This window comes from Hydra vulgaris, chromosome 12 (assembly GCF_038396675.1).
Source record: "Hydra vulgaris chromosome 12, alternate assembly HydraT2T_AEP".
NCBI lineage: Eukaryota > Metazoa > Cnidaria > Hydrozoa > Anthoathecata > Hydridae > Hydra > Hydra vulgaris.
The window spans coordinates 5,802,840-5,814,663 of NC_088931.1; the positions used below are offsets into that span (position 1 = coordinate 5,802,840).

Genomic DNA, 11,824 nt, shown 5'->3' on the forward strand with positions numbered 1-11,824 from the left:
AGTGTTATCTTTTTAACGGTTTGTTTTTACTATAACGATTTCTTTGTAACTATTTTATTTATTATACCTGATGACGCTAATCACGATAGATCAGCGAAATATCGAAATAATTTAAATCAAAAAATTACCATTATATTAAGAAAAAAACGGAAATGAAAGAAAAATATTATAAATTACAAATTACACCGATTATAAAAAATACTTTTGATCCTCCCAATCAAGTTATTAAACCTGCTATACTCAATTTAACTAATGTTACTCTGGATAAATCAACAACTGAGCTATTCAATTTAGGTCCAAATTTTGTACCACTGCAGAAAAAATTTCTTATATGGATATTATAACTAATATCGAAACTTGCGCTTTACAATTTGAAAAACTTAAAAAACCAACACAGGCAGAAACTCTACGACAAAACTGTTCACAAATTTTAACAAATTCACTAAAATTAAAATTGAAAGATAATATAACTAAGCAACAACGTCTTTCCATAAACAAATTAAAAAACAATTCTATTATTAAGATATACCCTTTCAATAAAGGCACAGGTTTCGCATTATTAAACCAAAACGATGCATCTCTCAAATTAGAAGAACAAATAAAAAATAGCAAAATTATTGATTATGATCCAACATACACATTGACTACTAAATTTCAAATACAATTGTGCAAATTATGAAAAGAAGGTAAGCTAGACACAAATACATACTTTAAGATGTATCCATCAGATTGTAACCCACCAAGGATTTACGGAATGATTAAAGCTCACAAACCAGAAAAAGATTACTCAATGCGCCCCGTTGTATCAACAATTAACACACCACCTTATGGAACATTTGATTATCTTGTTAAAATTATTCAACCGACTCTGAACAAAAATAAAAGTAGACTTATGAATTCTAATAGTTTTGTAAATGAAGCTAAGCAATAGATAATAGATCTTCACGAAGTTCAAGTTTCATTTGATATAGTCAATTTATATCCATCCATACCCATTGACGAAGCAATTCCGGTTATTATTGATATTTTGAACACTGACGTTGATGACTTAAAAACTCGAACTAAACTTACTCTTGCAGACATTCACCAATTAATTGAACTTTCATTAAGTATATGCTATTTTTTTATATGAAAACAATATCCGAGTAATACCTAATTCAGGTCCTATAGGTTTTTTTTAATGGTTGTTATGGCGGAAGCGTTTTTACAAAATATAGAAAGAAAGGCCCTTAACATAGCAATTGTTTATACATCCGAACCAAAAACTTACAAGAGATATGAAGATGTATTGTCACGCTCGCTTTGCTTCAATAAAACAACAACAAATGTTCCTGAGCATCCTAAATAAACAACATCCTGCCATAAAATACACAGTGGAACTTGAAATCGACCTCAAACAACTCAATTTCCTAGATATTAATATTACAAACACAGGCTCTGGAGCTTATGAATTTCAAATACATCGAAAGGAGGCTATTACAAATGTTCAACTTAAACCTAACTCGAACATTAATCCTAAAATTATCATTGGCGTTTTCAAAGGATTTTTATGTTGTGCAAAAAGAATTTGCTCTCAAAAATACCTTCAAAAAGAAATTGATTTTCTAATAGACATATTTATTGAAAATGGCCACGACAAGAATATTCTAAATAATATTACTATAGACTATTTAAAAAACGGTTCAAAAAACACCACATGTCAACCATTAGATACCCAACCCTTTATAAAACTACCTTGGATACCAATTGTTGGTCCAAAACTTCGTAAAGAATTTCGAAGACAAAACATAAAGGTTATTTTCACATCAACTCCCAATTTAAAAAATATTTTTTGCAACAATAAAACTAAACTACCACTAAACGCAAACCCTGGCGTATACCAGCTAAAATGTTCATGCGATTCGATATACATTGGTGAAACTAAAAAGAAGGTGATATCGAGATGTATTGAACACCAGAAAAACAGCTTAAAAGAAAAATGGTCCGGTTCGGGTGCAACTGAACATTCCAAAACATGCCATGGTAAGTTTGATTGGTTGCACCCCAAAACATTATCTGTAGCCCCAGAATATCGAACTCGGAAAATCAGAGAGTCACTCGAAATAAGCAAAGCTAGGGTTCGACAGGAGTTAAGAAATGGTGATGTGGTTCTCAATCGGGATGACGGTGATAACGTGACAACTAAATCCCGGGGGCCATTTTTTAATAAAATCTGCTGACGTCACTTATTTGAGAAAATTTTTTGTATTATATTTTGGCTTTTTAGTGTTATCTTTTTAACGGTTTGTTATTACTATAACGATTTCTTTGTAACTATTTTATTTATTATACCTAATGACGCTGATCACGATAGATCAGCGAAATATCGAAATAATTATATATTATTAAAAGATATATATATATATTTTTTAAAAAGTTTATACGCAGCCGTATTTATTGAATTCTACCCATATTTTAACGTATAACAAGAAAATGACTTTCAAAGATTATATACATATATATATGTATGTATATATATATATATATATATATACAGTGCCGTGGCAAAGGCCCCCCAAATACCCCATTTGGGGGGGGCCCACGAGATATAAGGGGCCCGTTTTTTAAAAAATGATAAAATTTTTTATGGCATTTTATTATTTTAACAGATAATTATCAATTATATTCAAACTATAAAATAAAATAAATGCTACTAAGACAATTTTAATGTGAAAAAAAACAACTGATGAGAATGGACATCCTTGTTTAGTTTCTGTATCTATATAGTAGCTTAACTCTAAAATTTTTACTCATACTTTTATGAAAAACACGGAATTTTTTAATCTTGACATGTTTCGTAGTTAACATACTACATTTTCAAAAGATTAAATAACAATTTAAAACTCTGGATATAAATATAAAATCAAAATTTGAAGACATTACAGAGAAATATTAACCGACAAATAGAATTGTTACAAACCAATAAAAATTATAATACAAATTATGATATCATAAATAGCATGCAAAAAATTATGTAAATAAAACAAACTAGATTGACAAATTTATATTATAATGAACAGTTTATTTAAAGATGAGTTTTCCTATTTCACATGGAGTTTTCACACCGGGATATTTCCCGGTGGGCCGTCAGCAATACAACATTTTAAAATTTTATAATATTTTAAAAAGTATTTTCTTTAATTTTTTTAATAACTTTCTAGAATAGTAATAAAAAATTGTGAGTTGAAATACGATTTGAAATATTGATTTCTGCGTGTCAGTTGCTTCATTTGACTGTATGATGTGTGTGTAGTTGGTTAAACCGAAACGCAATCGTCATTATTCAAAATTCGTAGTGAGCGTGGCTGAATCAGCTGAGCCGGTAAGTTTATTATTTTTAGGAGACATTATTATTTTTCATTTAATTTATTTGTATAAATTAAATAGATATAGTACTATAGTAGGACCTAAAAGTAAATTTTATAAACTATCTGTTCTATTTTTAGGTATTAATTATTGGAATGAAGAAAGTGAAAAGTGGTGCAGCTAAGAGAAGAGAAGCAGCTGCAGCCAGGGAAGTAATAACTAAGTACCCCAAACTTACACAATTTTTGAAACCAGCAGTTCAAGCTGATGGTGAATCAGTAGCAATAACAGAAACCAATAATGATGTTACAGCCAATGCAGAAAATGATTCTGTTTCTTGTTTTGGTTTGTCTGCTGAAGGAGACTCTAATATGGCAATCTGTGAGTGTATACCAACTGCCACAACACTGCCACTTCTTTTTCTCAGTGATGATCCTTCTGATTGGCCAGAAAATGTTTCTGATGCACAGAGGTGTGACATTGTTGAACGTGGTGTAAAGCAAATTGAGATAGATTTTCCACACAATCAAGAAAGACGACGATTTTCAGTGACTTATTATAAACGACAGATGAAGAATGGAGAAACTATTGTACGGTCATGGCTTGTGTATTCTATGAAAAGTAATAAAGTTTTTTGCTTCTGTTGCAAACTTTTTGGTATATCAGATTCACCATTCCGACAAGGGATGAACACATGGGAAGGTTTATCCAAAAAACTGAATGATCATGAAACAGGAAGTACACATCTCAGGTGCTTTGAACAGTGGATGACATTACGAAAAGGTAAACTGTTTTAAAAAAAATTTTGTCATTAAATATAATAAATATTTATATATTTTACCAAATTCAACATTGCAGGCATAATGAATCAAACAACCATTGATGAGCATCAATACAAGTTGCTTCAAAAAGAGCGAAAATTTTGGAGAGCAGTATTGGAACGATTACTAGACATCACTCTATTTCTTTCTGCGAGGAATCTTGGATTCCGTGGTTCACAAGAGGTCATTGGTTCCAAGAACAATGGAAACTTTCTTGGGTTGTTTGAATTGATGGCGAAGTATGATAGTGTGCTCGATGAACTTTTACGTCGGATTCAGAAGAAAGAAACTAATGAACATTATTTGAGCAATGATACCCAGAATGAGTTGATTGAATTGTTAGCCAAGGAGATTGAAGCCGAAAACCTTTCCAAAGTAAAGAAAGCGAAATATTTTTCCATTATTTTGGATTGTACGCCAGACGTTTCACATAAAGAACAAATGAGCATAATCCTACGATCAGTAGTTTGCATTCCTGGGACAGGTATCAACATTTCTGAAAATTTCTTTGGATATCTCAAGGTAGATGATACCACTGGAAAAGGGCTTTTGGATGCCTTTCTAGATCAGACAAAAAAGTGGGAATTAAATATTCTTGACTGTCGAGGCCAATCCTATGATAACGGTGCTAACATGAAAGGAAAGGCAAAGGGTGTTCAAGCTAGGCTTCTTCAAATGAATCCCAAAGCTCTATATGTTCCGTGTGCAAACCATTCACTTAATCTAGTCATTGTTGACGGTGCAAAGTCATCCAACAGTGCAATTACTTTTTTCGGAGTTCTTTCAAGATTGTATACACTCTTTTCATCATCTCCTGCTCGATGGCATATTTTAAAGTCATGTATACCCATTTCTGTCAAGCCTCAATCCGATACCAGATGGGAAAGTAGAATAAACTGTGTGAAACCTCTTCGCTATCGCCTGAAAGAGATATTAGAGGCATTAGAAAAATTGGAAGTGTATGCTCTAGAGAAGAGAGATGGCGCAACAGCTACAGAAGTATGTTCGCTGATGGAATATATGATGACATGGCCATTCATATTGTCAATCGTTATTTGGTATGACGTTTTATACCAAATTAACAAATCAAGTAAGCTTCTGCAGTCCTCTACAACTTCCCTTGATGTCTTGGATAGTGAAATAAAGGCCACATATACATTTCTTCAGCAATATCGTGAAACTGGATTTTCAGACGCACACATGAAAGCATCAGAAATCGCAGAAGTGTTGGACATTGCAAAAATTTTTCCAGAAGTGCGTTCCCGACAAAAAAAGATGATTCATTCATACGAGTGTGCCAATGAAGCTCACACCATCCAATTAGAACAGAAGTTTAAAGTTGATTTCTTTTTACCACTCCTTGATATGTCAATGGGATCAGTAAAGGAGCGTTTTGAACAAGTCAGTAGTATCACAGAGCTCTATGACTTCCTATACCGTTCTGAGAATCTTATTCAAATCTGTAAAGAAAATTCTTTGTCTTTATATTGCAAAAATTTGCAAGCAAAGCTTGGCGATATAGATTCGGATGATCTGGAAATGGAATTAAAACGATTTGTCATAGTGGTACAGGAGAAAGAAAGTACTCACATGAAATCTGCACATGATTTTCTTAATTACATTTATAAAGAAGAGCTGCAAGAAACTTATCCAAATCTTGCCATTGTGTTACGCATAATCCTTACCTCACCAGTAACTGTCGCAAGTGCTGAACGTAGCTTCAGCAAGCTAAAATTGATTAAGACTTTTCATAGGTCAGTATATTTAATCTTGCTACTTTATACATAATAGATGTAGCTCTATGCATTTCTTTTCACTTTTTATAGGTCAACAATGGTTGATGACCGCTTGTCTTCTCTGGCGATGCTGTCAATTGAGAACGATGTGGCAAGAAAATTAAATTATGAGGAGATAATCAACAAATTTGCAAGTATGAAAGTTCGCCACAAGTCATTTCTGTGACAATTGTGAATATGTGATTTATTACAGGTTTTGAAGTATTACCAATATAATATAACAAACATTATTCTGATAATTATCCGTACATATACGTTTGTCTATACTTATATGTCTTATTTTTGATGTTTTTAGCCTTTAGAAAAAATGTGACGCATATATATCCTGTAATGTGATGCCACAAAAATAGGGCCCAAAAAAATGATTTGGGGGGGGGCCCAAATGTACCACGCCACGGCACTGTATATATATATATATATATATATATATATATATATATATATATATATATATATATATATGCATAAATAGATAAGAGTAAATACCTAGTTATATGAATTAAATTAATTTATAAACTCCTTAATTAAACTTTTTTTATATAAATAGTGAAATACTTTACTTTTAATTAAAAGAATGTCTGCCCAAACCTAAATCCTCAATCGATGTATGTACACTGGACTGACAAAACAATTATTAAACGTTGACAAAGTGACTAAACAATTATTAAACGTTGCAGTAATAAAAAAAGTAATAATAATTAAAAATAGTAATAATAAAAGTGGTAGTATAGTTACAATTAAAGATAAAACAATCGAGTTACGGTTTTCAAAATCGTATGTTTCAACTTTAAAAGCCATCAGTTAGGCGAAGTTTCTTAAATTAAACGAAGTTGAAATCCGTTAAAATTCAAAAAAAAGTAAAATTAAACGGTTATGAAAGCCGTAAAAAGTTGTAGATTTAACTTTTAAAGCCGCAAAAAGTTGTAAATCAAAATTTTACGGTTATGAAAATCGTATAAATTTGTTTACATTATATTTAACGAACTTGAAAACTTTATAACTTTGTGTATGTTATTTAACACGATTTAAACATTGTAAAACATCAAACAAATATGCCAAAGACCCATTGCTCGCTAGTTTGGCAGTACTTCCTGAAGGAATACAAGAGAGATAAGGTCTATGGTGTGTGCAATATCTGCAAGACTGACCTAAAAATGAATTCTGGATCAACATCGACCCTGAGTGGTCACCAGCGATCCAACCATAAGGATAAGTACATCGAACTGTGTCAGAATTAAAAGATACGAGGTGAGGCAGAAGCTGCCAAGGAGGACAAAGTTAAAGATAAATTGGAAAGAAGATAAATTGGAAATAGTTGTCACTGGTAACTTAGTTAAATACACAGGTCAACAAAAAAAAAATTTTTCTGGTTCCGAGCAAATAATTTGTTTTTTGTATAGCATTTCTCATTTTTAATTTCAAATATGCAACTCATTTTTTACCATCACGTCAAGTTGTAAAGATATTTAGGTTCAAATCTTTAGTATTTGGGGTAAAGTCCCTAATATTGTCGAAAAAAAAGTTATTAAAAAATGTCATCCTGGGTCTCAAAAGAAGCGTATTTTCATAGAGATTTTAGAAAACATAAATATTTTTTCTTAAAATTTATTGACAAAAAAATTATGTCAAAAAATGCTAAAGACTTAAAAAAATTTCAACAGAATGTTATTCAGCAAAAATAGAAAAAAATATTTTTTTTTATTACAAATGAATAACATTTTTTAAATCTCTGTGAAAATACGCTTCTTTTGAGACCCAGGTTGACATACTTTTGAAAAACTTTTTTTCGACAACATTAGGGACTTTACCACAAATACTAAAGATTTGAACCTAAATATCTTTACAACTTGACATGATGGTAAAAAATGAGTTACATATTTGAAATTAAAATGAGAAATGCTATGCAAAAAATAAATTATTTGTTCGGAACCAAAAAAAAAAATTTTTTTGTTGACCTGTGTAATAGATGTTACGATGCGATGTAGCGAAGTTATACAACTTCATGTCAAGTTTTATATGATTTTTTATTGATGTAAACAACGGTATCCGAAGTTAATTCAATGTTAACAAATGTATACAATTTTATTTAGGTCACAGAAAAAGAAGGGTTCTAAAAGCCAAAATGAATCTGTGCTATCCAACACAGAGCACCACTCAACTTTGTGGTGACACTCATAGTTCACCTTGCAACTGAAAATCGGTCTTTCTCTATGTGTGACTCTATCCCGTTCCAAAGACTGCTTGCCCACTTTGACACGAGGTTTAAAGTTAAAAGTGGTGCCTGCATGACCCACTTCAATATACCTCTCCTCTATAGAAACCTGCAGATGGCTATGAAGAGTATTTTTGACAAGGAGCTTCCTCATTGCGACCGAGTTGCAATTAGCACTGACATCTAGACCTCACGCAACAGCAATTCATTCATGGTTGTGACTCTTCTTTACATACCAAGGAGTTTTTCTACAAAAAATAACTGTTGGAGTTATTCCATTCCCAGGAAAGCACACTAGTCAGAACATTGCTACTTAGTTGGTCAACTTGGTTAAAGGTTTTGAGTCACTCAAAATGGTCAAGAAGCGGGTTGTTGTGAGTAATCAAGCTTCAAATATAAAAGCTGCACTGAGGAACTCAGAGACTATTGCTGATCTTGAAAGTGGTTCAATCACATGAATTGACTACAAACTTAACATGGCTCTGGAACGGACTGTCAACAAACAGCTTGATATCAAGGCTAATATCAATGCATGCAGGACAATCTCCGCCCGAGCCCATCACTCACCTCTAGCTGAAGGGGTGTTGAAAAAGAAGTGCTTCAAGATGAATGGTAGTATTTTTAACTTTTTAAGTTGATACAAATACGAAGTTTTACAACTTAATGTCAAATTTTAACTTCCTTTAACTTTCAAACGTTTAACTTCCTTTTTTCTTTTTAGACTTTGTCCAGTCAATTCAGGTAGACAAATGCTACAGCTGAGGGTTGACCGTTACCGTTGAGTGGACAAAATTCAGAAAAACAACTATTATAGATTTGAAGGTTGGTGTCCTTGACTAGTGGATGACACATCCCAGAGGGATGCCCATCTTGGCAGGACTAGCACGGGAGTATTATTGCCTACCAGCCTCAAGTACCTTAAGTGAGTGGGTCATCAGAGAAGCTGGACAGGTGGTCCTCGAAAAGAGATGCAGGTTGTCTCAAAAAACCTCTGAGAAGTTGGTCTTCATCATCGAGAACTTCTATCTGTTAAACTCCTTTCTACCAGTTTGGGAATGCCACTCTATGGAAGAGCAAATAGCAGCTAGGCCTGCTCCAAACAGAGATCAAAATGATGATGATGATTCAGACTGGGATGATGATGATGATACCGCCACATTAAAATGAAATCTCCAGTATTGTTGAACAGGAAAGGCGAGATAGACATCATTTGGGCTCCCAAGGCCAGGAACTAGCACAAAAAAATGAGAATGAAAGACTGGAAGCGGACAACTAAATATTCTTTACTAGGGTAGCATGCTAAGATTATTTTAGATTAGATAATCAATAATATGCTATTAGCATTCACCGCGAGCGGACGTGTTTTTTTTTACTTACTGGTTATCAAAAAAAAAAAAAAAAAATTTCAAAATGGCTACTAAAAATTTTACATCTGCACAATTAAAAGATATTTTGGAAATTCATGAAAATACTATTATGAAGATGTTTAATGATAGAATTAAAAAATTTGAAAACAACTTAAACTCAGTAATTGACGAAAATAAGGAACTAATAAAGGAATTACGCGAACTTAATAAAGCTGTTGAATTTGTGAGAAATAAATATGATAAAATAGTTGCTGATCATCAAACATCAAAAACATCATTGATAAATTAACATGCAAATACTAAAATGATTAACAAATTGGCAGAACTTAAAGACAGAAGTTGACGCAACAACTTAAGATTCTGCGTGATTGAAGAAATTGAAAATGAAAGTTGGGAAGACAGTGAAAATAAAGTAAGGGAGTTTTTAAATAATAAACTTCAACTACACAGAAACTTTGAAATTGAAAGGGCGCATCGAGTTGGCAAAAAGTTACCTGAAAACAATTTAAAAAATAGATCGATCGTAGTAAGATTTCTTAACTACAAAGACAAAGCCACGATATTAAGAAAATATACGACGATGAAACTATAGATTCAAAAGTTTACATAAATGAAGATTATTATGATCATACGCTGGAATTACGGAAAAAACTCCTGAATCAGGCAAAAGATTTAAGGGCAAAGGGTAAGTACGCTAAAGTTGTATATAATAAATTAATCATACGGGATTTATAAAAGAAATTTTTTGATCTGATTTCGAATATGAAAAAACAAAAATTAAATGGATTCTAATGAAACCTTAAATTTTGAGTCTAGTTTTTATAATTTTTTTCGAACTAATGATTTCTTATTAGATGAGGAATTTGATCCTGATCTTAATTATTTTACTGATTCTGATGCTTTTCGAAATAAATGCAACTACTTATCAATTTATGAGACTTTTTATGACAATTTATGAGACTTATCAATAAATGCGGTGGAGGAGTTCTTATTTATGTAAAGAAAAATATTGCACATTATATTAGGAATGATTTAAGTGTTTCTGACGGCGACAAAGAAATTTTAACTATTGAAATTCTAAACAATCAATCACAAAACATTTTACTGAGCTGCTGCTATAGGCCCCAAATGGTGTGGCCGAGAACATGAGCATGTATTTTGAAGAAAACCTATACAAAATAGGCATTCTTGAAAAAAAAAAGAATTTTATTGTAGGGATTTCAATATGAATTGCTTCCATTACTTTACGGACATTAAAGTTAAAAATCTTTATGATTCTATTTTTGAAATGGAAGCCATTCCTTTAATAAATCGCCCTACCAGAGTAACTCCTAAATCGGCTACTCTAATTGATAACATTCTAACAACTGATATTTTTAACAGTGACTTAAATAAAGATATCATAAAAACAGACATATCTGACCATCTTTTTTATCATAAACTTCAACTCTAAAATTTTGACCAAAACTAACATAAAAGTTAAATTACGCAACTATAACCAAAAAATGTTGAGCAATTTAAAACACAATTATCATTACTTCATTGGAAGAACATTGACTTTAGTGATAACGCAAATAAAATTTACGATGATTTTTTTAAAACATTTTACTCAGTTTATGATGCCAATTTTCCTTTACATGAAAAAACATTAAATCAAAAAATCATTCGCCAATGAGAAAATATACAAAGACTACAAAAATCTTTTTGAAAAAGTTCGAAAAAACTTAAAAAAACATTACTATTCTAAAATTCTCAATAAAGCCAAAAATACTTGTAAACGCTCCTGGAAAATAATAAAAGAAATTATCGGTAAATCAAAGCCATGCTCAGGTTCCCTGCCACACATGATCAGAGTAGATAACAATAATATAATTAATTCTCAAACAATAGCTCACGAATTTAACAAATTCTTTGTTGAAATTGGCCCTAAACTATCTAAATTAATTCCTAACACTGAAGCATCATTTAAACATTTTCTAGTACCGATCGATAATTGCATTCACTCGGATGAGTTATCTAAAGAGTTACTATTTGATGAGTTCAAAAAAGCCTTTAAAACACTAAAAAAAAAAAAAGCAGTTGGACCGGACGAAATCAATGGTAACATAATTTTAGATTACTTTGAACAATTAAAATATATTCTTTTTAAAGTATTTAAATCATCAATCGAACAAGGAGTCTTTCCTGATCAATTGAAAATTGCTAAAGTTATTCCACTATTTAAAGGTGGTGACAAATCTGACATAAGTAATTACCGGCCTATCTCTATCTTATCTATATTTT

At 31.7% G+C, this 11,824-nt stretch overlaps 3 protein-coding genes across 3 annotated transcripts; all 3 read left to right on the forward strand.

The window, feature by feature from the left end:
• The first annotated feature begins 331 nt into the window (after positions 1-331).
• LOC136087909 (uncharacterized) lies at positions 332-679 on the forward strand. The gene has a single exon (XM_065811533.1). The coding sequence runs from the start codon at positions 332-334 to the stop codon at positions 677-679; it is 348 nt and encodes a 115-aa protein (XP_065667605.1).
• Positions 680-1,283: 604 nt separating this feature from the next.
• On the forward strand, positions 1,284-2,219 carry LOC136087910 (uncharacterized). Its single transcript, XM_065811534.1, has one exon. It carries the CDS (start codon positions 1,284-1,286, stop codon positions 2,217-2,219), a length of 936 nt encoding a protein of 311 aa, XP_065667606.1.
• Positions 2,220-2,686: 467 nt separating this feature from the next.
• Positions 2,687-6,344, forward strand: LOC136087803 (zinc finger MYM-type protein 1-like). The gene is made up of 4 exons (XM_065811328.1): positions 2,687-3,361; positions 3,486-4,128; positions 4,204-5,920; positions 5,993-6,344. Exons 2-4 carry the CDS (start codon positions 3,501-3,503, stop codon positions 6,126-6,128), a joined length of 2,481 nt encoding a protein of 826 aa, XP_065667400.1. The 5' UTR covers positions 2,687-3,361; positions 3,486-3,500; the 3' UTR covers positions 6,129-6,344.
• Positions 6,345-11,824: the final 5,480 nt, after the last annotated feature.

Excerpts from the sequence above, each read along its gene's own strand:
- LOC136087910 (XM_065811534.1), top strand. The coding sequence starts at position 1,284 with ATGTATTGTCACGCTCGCTTTGCTTCAATAAAACAACAACAAATGTTC.
- LOC136087909 (XM_065811533.1), top strand. The coding sequence starts at position 332 with ATGGATATTATAACTAATATCGAAACTTGCGCTTTACAATTTGAAAAA.
- LOC136087803 (XM_065811328.1), top strand. The coding sequence starts at position 3,501 with ATGAAGAAAGTGAAAAGTGGTGCAGCTAAGAGAAGAGAAGCAGCTGCA. Across the intron at positions 4,129-4,203 it reads GTGGATGACATTACGAAAAG|GCATAATGAATCAAACAACC; the intron begins GTAAACTGTTTT and ends TCAACATTGCAG. Across the intron at positions 5,921-5,992 it reads TTGATTAAGACTTTTCATAG|GTCAACAATGGTTGATGACC; the intron begins GTCAGTATATTT and ends CACTTTTTATAG.